This window comes from Peromyscus leucopus, chromosome 6, assembly GCF_004664715.2.
Source record: "Peromyscus leucopus breed LL Stock chromosome 6, UCI_PerLeu_2.1, whole genome shotgun sequence".
NCBI lineage: Eukaryota > Metazoa > Chordata > Mammalia > Rodentia > Cricetidae > Peromyscus > Peromyscus leucopus.
Window position 1 is genome coordinate 76,403,243 of NC_051068.1, and position 14,656 is coordinate 76,417,898.

A 14,656-nucleotide genomic window follows, 5' to 3' on the forward strand; every position below is an offset into this window, starting at 1 on the left:
CTGGGGGAAGACTGGTTTACTTATTTCTACTCTGTCCAAGTTTGGGTAGGCAAGTAATAAAGCTTGTGACAACTTTATAAGCATGATACAAATCAACTTTAATGGCTATTATCCCTATTAAGAATAGACAAAATAAACCTAGTGATTATTCAAAGTGAATCTTAACCCAAAAGCTTTTGGCAGCATGGTATCTGTGGCTTGCATTGGCTTAGCACAGACATCAGCCACAGAAACAGGACCATTGACTCTCCTTGGCTCAGTGTGGACGTTTGTGGTGCAGGATGATCTTTTTCCTCAGGAGAGTGAAGCCCTTCAGGAACACAGCCTTCCTTTGTGAGGGACAGAGCAGCAGCCTGGGAATGAGCATGGAAGTGTCATGCCATCTGGGAATGGAATGACCACAGCCACCTAGCAGACCTAAATATTTGCAAGGTAGATTAAGAAGAGTCTTTAGAATCAATGTGGTATTTTAATAATCTGAATTCCTTAGTGATAACTTCAAATCTGAGTGATGACTCTGAGACCCTCACTGACCCCTAACACTCCTAAATAATCACGTGGGATTAGTCTGTGGTTAGTGGTTTGGTGTTGAGTGAACTTCTCACTCTCGTTCATTCACTCACTCATTAAAAAGTTATAGACTTTTTTGATAGTCTATAGATCAACCGACTCTTAAACTTTGTTGCATGTAGATCAGGGACCGCAAGAATGAGCAGGTAAATGGGGCAGCTGAGCTGAGAAGCAACAGAAGACACATGTTCGAAGTACCCAGCTTCAGTTCTGAAAAATGCATCTTCATATTTCTTGAAATATTATGAAGTCTGAGACCACAGAAACACATTTGGACATGGACCCAGGCAGCAGAGCCAAAAGTCAACAATCATTTCGGGTTATCTATGGCAATACAGCCTGTGTGACTAGAGGACGCTCACATGACATACTGGCACTAATGGTGAATGACATCCTGCCTGTGCACGCTCCCGCCAGCAGGTCCTGCCTCTTGCTCTGGGCTTTACCTGCTGCTGTCCTGATGTCTTTATTCCACGTCTTTAATATGATAGTCTATCATCTGAGACCCTCAAAACTCCTCCACATTCTACAGCTACACAGAAAAGAGCCGCTCGCTCCTGTCTACATGTGGCTTTAATTTTTTTCCCCCCAGCAGGGTTTGCTCGTGAACTTATGAACTGTGAACATCTGGGCTGGTGGCCCAAGGAAACAGCTTATCATTAATCTATACGATAAGTATCTTCAAATCAATTGCTTTCTCTGATCCCTGTCCATGCAACTGGCAGGAATGTGTGCTCTATCAGCATTCCATGCAAGTGAAGGGTAGCTGAGTGTGGAGGCAGCAAGCATCAACATCTCTTCATCAGATAATCTAGTTCCCCCATCTAAAGCAGGCCAATAATTTAAAACCAATTACCAAGGTAAAATGAATTACCAAACACAATTGACTGTGCACCTCTCACCCCTATCCAGGGTGTGACAGCATTTCCCACTTTCCTTGCCTCAAATGTTTTTTACTTGATTTGCTCAAAAGTTGGCTTCCTCTCCCAGTTTTAGAGTCACCCCAGGATTTCACCTTTTGCTATGTGTTCATTTAGAGTTTTCCTCCCCATAAAATGACCAGTGATTGACTGTTCATTTTCATCATGGTGATCATTGCCCTTCATCGACCTTCATCCTCTCTCATAATCCACTTGATTTTCATAGAAACTCGATACTGTCAGAAAATCAAATCAAGATTAAAAAAAAAAAAAAATGTTCCTTGCAAAGAAAGCCAAGCTTAAAACTGAAATCGTCACATCAGAAAAGGAGATGGTACGCAACTTGGGATCTCAGTTTATCTTCCAAGTTCATAGCTTATGTAGTGTGTAAAATGTTTTATCGTTAATTAGGAAGGGATGATGGTATCTGTGGAGGATCCAAAGGAAAACCACACAACGTTAGCTATTAGGTAGTGTGTCTGTGATAGACACCAGCCCTGTCACCAACATCGTGATGAGAGGGCATTTCACAGAACGAACCTTACAGAAACAAAGGGACTTGTACACATGGCTACGTGTCACATCGTTCACTCATTCACATACTCAGAAACGTCCAGTTAGAGCACATGACCCATTCCATGCGGCAGCATACATTTAGGCATTGGCATTGTCTTAGTCAGGGTTTCGGTTGCTGTGAAGAGACACCATGGCCACGGCAACTCTTATGAAGGAAAAACATTCCACTGGGGCACTTACAGTTTCAGAGGTTTAGTCCATTATTATCATGGTGTGACATGGTGGCGTGCAGTTAGACATGGTGCTTGAGAAGTAGCCAAGTATCCTACGTCTTACAGACAACAGGAAGTGGATGGACTGAGATTCTGGGTGATATCTTGAGCATATATGAGACCTCAACAACCCCTCCATAGTGACACTTCCTCCAACAAGACCATATCTACTCCAACAAGGCCACACCCCCTAATAACGCCACTCCCTTTGAGTGTCTTTTCCTTTCAAACCACCACAGTCATATATACATGGCATCTGGTGACTCTAAGTACACAGACTAGGCAGAAACTGCCCTTGATTACAAAGCACAACACTAACTATCCAAAAAGAATATGGTCCATGAGCATATATCTTGTTTACTCTACCAGAGAAGGATAGATGTTGGGTTCAAAATTCAGAGATGAAAATCCCTGCTAACAAAAGCCTCTCTCCTAAGTCCTGACCCAGACATCTCTGGTCCTCACCAGAGTTCAGTTTCCTTCCCCTGGCAGGACAGTGTCTGTCATTGTTACATCCTTACTGGTTTCCTGCTCTCTGTGAAATAGTTGTTCCCGTTGGTGGCCACTTAGAAATGAACTTCGGCCGGGCGGTGGTGGCACACGCCTTTAATCCCAGCACTCGGGAGGCAGAGCCAGGCGGATCGCTGTGAGTTCGAGGCCAGCCTGGGCTACCAAGTGAGCTCCAGGAAAGGCGCAAAACTACGCAGAGAAACCCTGTCTCGAAAAACCAAAAAAAGAAAAGAAAAAAGAAAGAAATGAACTTCGGTGAAGCAGGTCATAATTGGGGGGTTTCAGAGGAGCTGACAATTTAAACCCTGGAGTAACCATCATAGAAATAAGAGATTATTAACATTAGATGTTCTTATGCCCACATTTTAAGGAACAGTGATCAATACAAAAGGACTTTTCTTTTATGTCTATAACTGAGGGGCAATAGCACTTGAAAGCAATGGTCATGCTCCCTTCCTGGTTTTCCGGCATCATGCTTCCGGCTACATTGTTTATAATCCAGGCTGAACTGAACTTGTCACCCACCGTGGGTCAGGTGTCTCAATGCCAAAACCAATTCCCTGGACAAAGGTTTGAATTTTGATGTTTTCTTAGGCTGCTGGTGGGGGGGGGGTGTTGGAAAACTCCTACATCAATGGTTCTCAACCTCTGGGGTGCGACCTTTGGGACTTGTCAAATGACCCTCTTACAGGGGTCACCTAAGACCATGGGAAAACACAGATATTTACATTACAATTCCTAACAGCAGCAAAATTACCATTATGAAGTAGCAACAAAAATAATTGTATGGTTGGGGGGTTCACCACAACATGAGGAACTGTATTAAAGGGTCGCAGCCTCAGGAAGGTTGAGGACCACTGTCCCACACAATGAGCAAATTCACAGTGAATGCACCTGGCCATGCCTAAACGCTCAGAGAAGCAGAAACACAGACAAAGCCAGACACGCTGCAAGCTCAGATGCGGTGATCCAAATGCCATTTCAGGGCCAAAAGAATCAGAGACTCAAGATAAAAGCCTGGGAGTTTGTTACATTTGTCCCTGGGAGTTAATACAAAAGTGTCTTTATTTCATCTAGACCAGAACAAGTCAGTGGACTTTCTGAGAAAGCCACCTTGCCCACCCTGCCTCAGGCTCCGGGAATCTCTATGGTGTTGAGAAAGTTGGTTCCACAATAATCATCAGAGAGGTGCATTCCATAGGTGAAGCCAATTGGGTGACTTAGGTAGAGAGGGGCAGGATGGGAGGACTGGGTGTCCTAAGCTCTCATTTCATCCTGTAGTTTTGCACTCCCTCTTCACCCTTGGGAATTCATCTTAACTCCCAACACAGTGACCACGTGAGCACCATTCCTCCATCTCCTCCCATCTTCCTCCGAAACAGCACAACCAACCCGTAACTGACACACAGCGGGAGAGAGGGAAGACAGGTCTTCTTTCCTCTTTGACCACTGGGTTCTATTTTATGTTTACTCTGCCCACAGTTCAAAGGGTATGTAAATATGGGGCAATAGGGAGAAACTGAGAATATGGAGTCAAGGGGCCAGATCAAGAGCCCCAGATCCTACCCTCCTGGCTGGCTACAGCCAATTCCTCGTCCCATCTCAGCAGGGCTAACTTGACCCTCCCACCTGAAAAAGCCAGCTCAGGCCCCTGTGCCCAAGGCCCCGGGTAAGCCTCTTGCTCTGGTCCAGCAAGGAGAGGCAGAGGTTGGACGCAAATGGCCCTGGCTGGGGAGCAGCCCTGCCGCTGAAGCCCAGCAGGTGAGGGCTCACTCTCCCGGAAAGGAGGGCTCGCTCTCCTGGAAAGGAGGGCCCTTCAGTTCTTCCCATTATGTGGGCCAGCCCAGTGGGCCAACCTGGTGGAGAAGCTTCCCACGGGACCAAACGGTAACAACCCAAAGTGAAAGAAATGACCTTTCTCCCGAGGAATTCTCTGCCTCAGGTTCCCACTCAAGATGGTTGTCTCCAGGTCCCTCCTCCACACCCAGAAATGCCAAACCACTTAGCTCATGCTTCGGGGTAGAGTGGGCAGAGGGCCCGGCCCTAAGGGCTTGTCTGAAATCCCATCTTCCAGGCAGGAGTCCCCTGCAAATGAAGGGAGCCCTAATTCAGACACTGTGGGGAGGGCAAGCTGTGCAGAGTGAGTCTGACTGACAATAACTGGAGAGTGTCAGCAACCCCCTCCCCCTCCTTCTATGACAAAATAGTGTTTTGTCAAAATGGGGGCTCATTCGTTTTCATTTGAATGATGCCACAAAGAAACCCATCGCTTTATACACTAATAAAAAAAATTAATCAAAAAAACATGGTCCCGGTCTAATTTTCTGAGCTTCTGATTAAAGCTCAATAAGGTGCTTCCAGTGGGGTCGAGCTGGGGTCGGCTCATGATTCTGCTGAGGTCCAGTCAAGAACCACACTCCAGGCTTAAAAACAGGGCACGTTTTATTTATAATGGGATATGACAAGGTTACATAGTAGTAAATTCACAGTAGTGATTTATTTTTTTGTGATGTAACAAGATCCATAAAGAGCAAACACTACCCAGAAATACTTTGTGTCGTTTTATAATCATAGGGTCTCGGCTGCAGGACTCTGCAAATGATCATCTAGACATTCCTGTCAATTTCCATAACTAATCATTGGTTGTTTCTTTTAAAAGTTACGTTAATAGATGCACAGGAGGCTTCCAGGGTAGTGAGCTTAAGCAGTAACCCCGCCCTAGAGCTCGCCCTTTCTTTGGGTTTCTTGCTGTTTGCAGGTCTCAGAGGTCCTAGTGCAAGACAAACTTTAATGGGCATGCCTGCAGGGTAACAACAGGCTCCCACAGACATCCCCTCAGTGAGAGGCCGCTGTAAGGGAGAAAGGAGAACACAGACAAGGAACCAGCTTAGAGTGACCTTCCAAAGGCTGGGAATCTGAGGAACTCTCAAGAACAGAGATGTAGACTCTCACAGGCTCAGCCATACACACATGTACAATTGAGACACAGGCCGATCTGTCACTGGTCACATGAATGTTCTGAGTGCCAACAGGCAAACATGTCTACCTGGCAACGCACACTCAGAGAAGTACAGGCAGGAACCAGCCCTCCCCTCCCCTGACTCACCCACATGTAGGAAGTCTTTCAAAGCAAGGCCAGGGTTGGGAAGAGTAAGCCAGGGACTTCACTTCCTTGTTTCACTGGGTCAATGACTGGCAGTGAGGAGAAGCGGGTAGTCAATTTCTGAGTCCATTATGTTGATAGGAGCTTCCAGATAGAGCTCTGTACTGGCTAGTTTTATGTCAACTTGACACAAGCTCGAGTTATCAGAGACAAGGGAACCTCAATTGAAAAAATGTCTCTATAAGACCTGTCTGCAGACAAGCCTGTAGGGCATGTTCTTAAATAGTGATCTACTTAAATAGTGGACGAGGTCCCAGTCCACTGTGGGTGGTGCCATCCCTGGACTGGTGGTCCTGGGTTCTATAAGAAAGCGGGCTGAGCAAGCCGTGGTGACCAAGCCAGTGAGCAGCACTCCTCCATGGCCTCTGCATCAGCTCCTGCCTCAAGGTTCCTGTCCTGTTTAAGTTCCTTTCCTGGCTTCATTTGATGATGAAATGTGCTGTGGAAGAGTAAGTCAAATAAGCCCTTTCCTCCCCAAGTTGCTTTGGTCATGGTGTCTCATCACAGGAAGAGTGACCCTAAGACAAGCAGTTACATTTAATACATGCCCTCAAGAAAATGGCATAGAAAGGAGAGCTGGCCACCACCACCAACGATTCAGGGGGCAGCAAGAGAGCATCCCAAGCCTTTCTTAGACTCGCCAGCATGGCCAGGCTCCCCATTCACTAGAAAGGAGTCCCACACTCCTAACAAGGAAGTGTGATGAGACAAACCCAGGCCACTGACTTCACACTCTGTTGTCAAGAATCTGTCTTCTTGCAGATCTCGAAAGGGAGAGTCAGAGGAAGAAACAGAGATAATAATTGTTGGGGGGAAATGATGGTTATGCATTTTCTCTGGGGCTTACTTTATGAACCTTAGCCAAGAGATTTTTGACTCTGTGGATAATCTAAGGATGGATGAGCCTTATGACTTTAAAATCTATTCTTTTTTTGTTTGTTTGTTTTTTCGAGACAGGGTTTCTCTGTGTAGCTTTGCGCCTTTCCTGGAACTCACTTGGTAGCCCAGGCTGGCCTCGAACTCACAAAGATCCGCCTGCCTCTGCCTCCCGAGTGCTGGGATTAAAGGCGTGCGCCACCCCGCCCGGCTTGACTTTAAAATCTATTCTATCTCCCATGGTGCAGACTTTTTTGAACAGTCAATTCATGCACTATTTAAGACTGCTTTTTCTTTTTTCTTTTTTTTTTTTAAGCACACACTTTTGAACAAAAGTTGTCTACCTTTGTAGACAAATGAAAATCACTAAGGGAAAGTCAGCAATAACAGATCTACACTCTTGCATTGGGTTCTTTCACATTTAATGTTAGAATTTTAATAACTTAGGTTGAAAGTTATAGGGGGAAAATCTATAAACATTTAAGGTAATGGAATCCTGTGTACTCTAATAGGCTCATGCATCCTTCCAGCCTTAGGGCACAGTTTACATCCTTTAAAAACAATATGCTATGGGGGTGCAAGAAACGAAGTAAGAATTTACTTCTTCAATTGTGTGAGGCAGCTTTCTGCAACTTTACATTTCGTTTTCAAAGTATCGCCCACATGGTTCCCACTGCACCAGACTCAAGCTGTTAAGACGCTGGAAGCAGGAGCTTAATTTGCTTTTGCTTTTGCTTTTCTTTCAGGAAGGAATCGATGCAAACTTCATGTTTTGGGGAAAAAAAAATCGATATTCAATTTACAACCAGGAAGTCTGAAATTCTACTATGCAAAGAGTCATAGAGGGAGAGGGGGGCAGGAGAGAAAATAAATTAATTCCTTAATTTAAACCTTTCTTACCCTGCTGGGAATGCACACACTAACACATGACTCCAACTTAACCCCTTTGAGACCCATAATTTAAGACAGCATTGGAAGCACAGTATTTTAAAGCCCTGACGAGCAGTGTTACATTTAACTCCATATTATTTACATTTATGGCACTTGCAACCGCACGGTATTCGTGGCCAAGGAGCTACTCTGTGACGCTACCCTCCACAGACGGCCAGTCTCTCACAGACTACCCACCCCTTACCTTATCTCCTAAAATATTCCTGAGAAAGACATCATGAGGAACTTCCAGTCAGAACGGGACCTAGAGGGGAAAACTAAGACCAAAGCACCCTGGCTCCACGATGCGTGTCTCAAACAGAGCCATGCTATTAACACGGGACATCTTGACCCCGTGCCACGCCCATGCGATCCCCCTTCCTTCCCCAACACGTCTTTCTGAGCTAAAAGTTGTTGAGTGAAGAAGAATGTTCGCTTTTCCAAGTACAGATACATTACAAATATCCCAAGCCAATTTTGAAGTTTTTAAATGACAGATAAAATAGTGTGATTCAGGAAGGATATACATGCACAGATGTGGAGCATGGTGACAGTGTTCTCCTTTCCTGAAACAAGATCCCTGAGGCCGGGGAAGGAAAGAGCGAATACTCGGGGAATCATTGTCTCAGATCTAGGAAGGCGAACAGAGACCAAAATAGTCCACTTCAAGGATCCGGGACATGGCTCCTTGGGCACTTCCCTGCACAGGGCTCTGCCAGGAGGCACCTCATGTTTACAGATAGGACAACAAGGGGTTAGTCCTCTGAAACCAGCTGACAGAAGGGGCCTGCTGGACTACAATACCAACCCCCACCGTCCCTTTCCCCGACACCCCCTCTCCTTTCCTCCTCCTGACCAGTAACTAAGGGCAATTAATACAAGGGCAGAGTAACCTTTCCCATGCGGTATGTTGCACAGTGATGGTCGTCCCAAACCACAGGGACGGGACGGCAGTAGTTGCCAGCATGGTGGGTATTGCTTGATCTTCTGTGGTGGGGCGGCTTGGCACATGAGCTCTGTGAGTACTTGTCTCCCTGGGAAATTGGATGGATCCAAGGGGCACCTGCCACCTGGGAGTCACAGTGTTGGTCTCTCCTGGTTTGGGAGAAGCAGGGCTAAGGAGGACTGGGCGGACGGGGCTCCTGCTGCAGCCTAAAAGGGTTCTGCAGCTCAATGGCTCCCCAGGGCCATACCTTGCTTCTGAAAAAAGACTCTGTGCAAAGAGCTTTGTAGGCATACTGGGAAGCCAAGTCCCTGTCAGCTCTGGAGGGCCGAGCTAGCCTCCCTGGGGCTGCCCACCAGGTGGGGCTGTGGTCTGAGTGCTCAAAGTGGGCTACAGTGGAGTCCAGGTGGGCAATGCCAGGGCTAGGGAAGGGCTACCTGCCCCAGGCCAACATAGGGATGGGCCGGAAACAGGGCAGGCAGTTCCCTCACTCTGAAAAAAATGAAAAGCCAATCACTTAGCGGCTGCAACCAGGCAGCGCCCATTTTCTGTTGGGCTTTCTCTGTGGAATCTAAGGCAACAAAGGGCAGATGCAGGTGGGTGGGCATTTCCTGGCCTGCCCACCACTCCCCAGGATGGTATGGTGATATGAAAAAAATCACACATACAAACACACGTGTGGATGTGTAGTGTCTGGTTTCCTGAAGCAGAATCAAGTGAGTCCCCTAGAACCTAGGAGGGGGTCGACCAGAAGTACATAGGAACGTGGTACTGGGCGACAGGCAGGGACCAGTAAGGCAAGGCTCCCAAGGACACAGCAGCTACACTTTGGTTTACAGCTGTCACAGAAACTCCAGGGAACAGCTTCTTCAGAAGTCCCATCTATTAATGTCAGATGCCACCAGGCGCTTGTTGGGGTAGACATCTCCTGCTTCCTTCCTAATAAAGTGCAGATGGTCGAAGGATACTGGTCTATCATCTGCCAGTTTCAGTCAGCATCGAAGAATAAAAAAACAAACAAACAAACAAAAAAAAACTTTATAAAAGGTCTTCCCCCGGACATATATATCTCTCTATATATTCTTTTGTTTTTCATAAAGCCACAAATATAGAACTTTCAAACCGATGTCTCGGACTGTAAGCGAAGAACGAACTTGTGAGACTTGGGGTCTATGAACTCCTCCGAGAGTACGATGAACGGGATTTTCTTCACATTCACGACGAGGCTGAAGTCCAAGCATTTCAGGACGAAAACAATTCCGTCCCGCAACCCATTCGTCACGGCTTCGTCACTAATAAGTCTCCACTGTGTTGAGAGCCAACGCTCCTTGTCATACTGCAAGGTGGGGCCCGCACTGAGGTATCGTTCGAGGAAAGCCTGAAAGCCAAAGACAAGCATTAGGGAAGCTACAAGGGCTGCTGAGCTATGAGGCCAGGGGCCATCCTCTTTATCCCTAGGAAATGTTACCCATTACACCCGGCCGGAGACCAGAGTTCCGCTTCCCATGCCAAAGCCCCACGAGAGCCTCTCTGGGGAAGGAAGATTTCTTGGACTTCCTCACTGGCTTTTAGTTTTTGTTTGTTTGTTTTTGTTTTGGCAATTTGCAACCACAGGGTGAGTCCGGAGAAGTGGAGGAGCGACATGCAGTTGTCAGAAGGCATTGCGAATGTACCACGCTGCCCGGGGACACAGGTACCACCGCACACACCCTCCCACCTCCACCACTAAGCCAAGGGTCCTCGAGGGCAGGCCAAGTACCTGGTGCAGAGGAACAGCCAGTGACTCCAAGGCAGGCGGACAAGAACAACCACACAAACAAAACTGCATGCTGTGACTCTGCTCAGTCACTGACCCTTCCTCTGCGAGGATATAACACTACTTCACTCCCGGGTCTACCACGAGGTGGGAAGAGTCAGTTCCCCAAAGTCTCTCCCAGTCCCTGCTGGAGTTCAGCTGGCGCCCTGTGACCAATGGTGATTTTATGCAGAACTGATGTCCGTGTGGCCAGTTCTAGGGAGGGGCAGACCAATGTCCCCTCCCCTCTCCTGAGCTGTTGCTCCAGGGACACCAAGCTCTCTGATGCCACTACATCCTCTCCTGTGCTATCCCTCCTTGCCCTTCACACCCCAAACTCTCCTCTTGACCCTCTCAAATGGATTGGCACACCCTTCTGTCAAAGCTCCTGACATCACTGGGATGATCTCACGTCATATTTCACTCTCTGAACTATGACTGACTCGCTGTCTCCCGGCTTCATGCTCATAGAGGATAAGAACTACATGACCAATGTTTTCTTCTTTCTAAAGTGTGGCTTTCTAGTTTATCTGGCACAGAATTAAATACACAAGTCAGTTTAGTTGAGAGAAAGAATAAGCCAATAATATAAATGGGAAAACACTGGCATGTATCCATCTGGTCCTAGGCCGAGGTCAAGACGTTTTTCAGTTTTCAAGCAATCCTCTTTCGTAACTCCTCTACTCTGCTGTGCTCTGCAAGCAGCTGTAGCCATGGTGATAGGTACACAAGAAGGTGTGGCCGCGTTCCAGTGAAATCGGAGTCAGAGAAACAGCCAACCTCTGGCTTTGACTCATGAAACTTAATTCAAATGTGCATCAACAGACAGGCAGTTAAGCAAATCTGTGTATCTGGTGGAATCAGACGCAGCTATTCACAGAGAGAGAGAGAGGGAGCTGTGTGAGTCAGGTCAGTGTGGATGGAAGGGAAGAGCCAAGAAGCCTGGAGTGGAGCAAGCGGGTTTCCAAAATACAGACATGTCTAGTATCATCAAAGCATTTCCACCTTAAAACTAGCAACCAGACACAGCACAGAGAATATACGCCAGCCCGTATCAGTAAGAAGCGTAGGGGGTGGGGGCAGACAGTGCTTTTTGTCCTCAAATTTTTCTTTTAATTTTAGTTTTGGGGTTTCTAATTACTTCATTTGTTTATTTTTGTGTGTGGCTGTGTGTGTACATGCTCATGCACATGCATGCCACAGCATGTGTGTGATTGGAAAATAACTTTCAGGGTCAGTTCTCGCCTTCCGGCATGTAGGTTCAGGGGCTTGAACTCAGGCTTGGTGACCTTCATCCACAGCACCATCTCACCAGCTCTTACTGTTTTTGTCGTTGTTTGTTTCTGTGAAGGGTTCTGCTAGGTAGCCCAGGTTGGACTAGCACTCACTACATAGCCCAGGGTAGCTATAAATTCAGGATCCTTTTGCTTCTGCCTCCCAGGCACTGTGATTACAATCATAAGATACCATGGCTGGCTGAAAATATAATCTTCTACATTAGACTTTCCTTTTTTTCACAATAAACATTCAAGAAGGCATAAGTTTTAAAATGAAACGGGAAGAAACCAGACAACTTTAGGAAACCCTGAAGAAAGGAAAACAGCTGGGCCCTTTCCCTCGCCAGAGGCCGTTACTCTGCACACAGGCCATCATTTTCTATCTGCAACCTGTGTTCATGCTCTGTTGTATTTGGAGTTTTGTAACTAAATATTCAAACAAGTTCCCCCCCCCCACACACATTCCAACAGATGATATACCATACAGCATGTTAGACACATTTGTGAATGATTTCCAGGTTGGAGTTAGGATATTCTGGGTGGGAGGCAACCTACCTTCAGTGTATAGTTGTGCATATAGATAGTAACGAAAAAGCTAATTCCAGGATCCCCCCACTCCCATACTAAAATCTGACGTTCAAGTCCCTCATATAAAATGGCACAGCATTTGTTAAGTAACCTCTAGACATCTATATACTTTAGAATTCATCATCTCTAGGTGCCTTACAATATCTACTTCAGTGTGATGCTAATCAGCTGCTACACTGTTGTTTTGGGGACAGTGACAGGAAAGCTATGTACATACTCAATGTGTCAGGAAAGTGTGTGCTCAGTGTGACAGGAAAGTGTGTGTATGTGCTCAGTGTATCAGGAAAGCATGTGTACGTGCTCAGTGTGTTAAGAAAGCATGTGTATATACTCAGTGTGTTAAGAAAGCGCGTGTTTGTGCTCAGTGTGTTAGGAAACATGTGTATGTGCTCAGTGTGTTACGAAAGCCTGTGTTTGTGCTCAGTGTGTTACGAAAGCATGTGTTTGTGCTCAGTGTGTTAGGAAAGCCTGTGTTTGTGCTCAGTGTATCAGGAAAGCGTGTGTACATGCTCAGTGTGACAGGGAAGTGTGACTATGTGCTCAGTGTATTAGGAAAGTGTGTGTACTTGCCCAGTGTGTTAGGAAAGTGTGTATATGTGCCCAGTGGAACAGGAAAGTGTGTGTATGTGCTCAGTGTGTCAGGAAAGCGTGTGTACATGCTGAGTGCAGGAGAGCACGTCTCCATCCATGGCTAAAATGGGTCTGTTGAGTTCTAGGGCCCACCCTACCACTGCCCTGCCCTGGTACAAGGTGAAATCCTTTTCCTCTGTTATAGAACTTGGAGGCTTTTAAAATGTACATTTAAAAAACAACTGTACTGGTCTGGGGAGCTGGCTCGGTGGATAAAGAGCTGGCTGTACACGGATGAGGATCTATGTTCAGATCCTCGGCACCTCCACAAAAGGCCGTACATGGCAGTGCAGGCTTGTACCCCTGTGCTGGGGAGGCAGAGAGAGGAGGGTCCCAAGGGCTCGCTGACCAGCCAGTCCAGCAGGATCATTGAGTTCTACGTTCAGGGCGAGACCCTGTGTCAAAAATGAGGTGGAGGGGTTGGAGCGATGGTTCAGCAATAAAAGAGAGCTTGTGGCTCTTCCAGAGGACCCAAGTTTGGTTCCCAGCACCATCAGGACCATCCCAGGACTATCCCAGGACCATCCCAGGACCATCCCATCCCAGGACCATCCCAGGACCATCCCAGTCACCTGTAACTCTAGTTTCAGGGGAGGGGCCTAACATCGTCTTCTGGCCTTTTCTGACGCATCCAAACACACACAAGAGAGGCTCACACCGTAACACACAAGTACAAATGAACAAACAAACAAAGTACTGTGGTGAGCCACAGAGGAGACACAGATGTCAGGGGACCAGCCACACTCAGGGCCCTGCCTGCCCACCAACCCCGGCAGCGCACCTTGGGGGTCATGCTGTTGGTGATGCAGAAGGCCAAGTGTTGCAGGATGCTCTCCATGCTGTGGTAGTGCTGCTGGCGCGTGGTCCGCAGGTACTTCTGGAGCGCCCTGGCCATGGAGGGGAAGATGGCCTGAGCTGCCTCCCTGGGGTCCATCACCTCTCCAGGAGATTTCTGCTGCTCCTCGGCCTGGAGACGCTGGATGTGGATGAAGGCTTCTTCCACTGCCACTACCAATCTGGAAGGAGATTTTGCACAGTCATCAAGGCAGTGCCCACCGCAGGGTTGAGGGACCCAGAGGGCCTCGGGTCTGCTGCAGCACCCCGGGCCTACCACCAATTCCCCAAGGTTCTGTCACGCTGCTTATCCCTAGCTGTCCTCTGGAGGATGGGAAGAGCCCGGGAGGAAGAAAAGTAACAGGAGAAATAAGATTGGGCTGGGGTGGTGGTGGTCTCTAGGGCTTCTCAATTCTGCCAGTAATGAGCTCAGAAAACTCACTTTAACCTGAGGACTTCTGCTCAAACTCCATCTGGGAGGAGGAAGTGAGTGTACAGAGCTGCCCATAAAGAACCAGAGCTCCGGGGGAGCTTTTGTTGGGCAGAGAGCTTGCCCAGGACCACAAAGAGCTGGGACACATCCCCGGCACCACATGTGGCGGCACAGTCCTGCCACCAAGCGCTCAGGAGGTGGAGGCAGGGTAAGAGTCAGACTGACAGGACGGCTCAGGGTAAAGGCCCTTGCTGTCAAGTTCGACAGCCTGGATCTGACTCCTGGAACTCAGGTGATGAAAGGGAAGAACCAGTCCCTAAAGTTGTCCTGATCTCCACATGTGCACCGTGGCACACATGTACGATACATAGACACACACGTATACACATACACACACAC

The 14,656-nt window shown here is 47.5% G+C and overlaps 1 protein-coding gene across 4 annotated transcripts in view; it reads right to left on the bottom strand.

Moving 5' to 3' along the window:
- Window positions 1–7,101: 7,101 nt before the first annotated feature.
- Vangl1 (VANGL planar cell polarity protein 1) overlaps window positions 7,102–14,656 on the bottom strand; it is a 48,995-nt gene continuing 41,440 nt past the window's right edge. For all 4 annotated transcript variants that reach the window (XM_028877309.2, XM_028877307.2, XM_037206944.1 and 1 more), the window contains 2 exons: window positions 13,772–14,006; window positions 7,102–10,078 (listed from right to left, as the gene is read on the bottom strand). In XM_028877309.2, coding sequence (XP_028733142.1) covers window positions 9,818–10,078; window positions 13,772–14,006 — 496 coding nt within the window. In that variant the 3' untranslated portion in view covers window positions 7,102–9,817. The remainder of the gene's footprint in view (window positions 10,079–13,771; window positions 14,007–14,656) is intronic.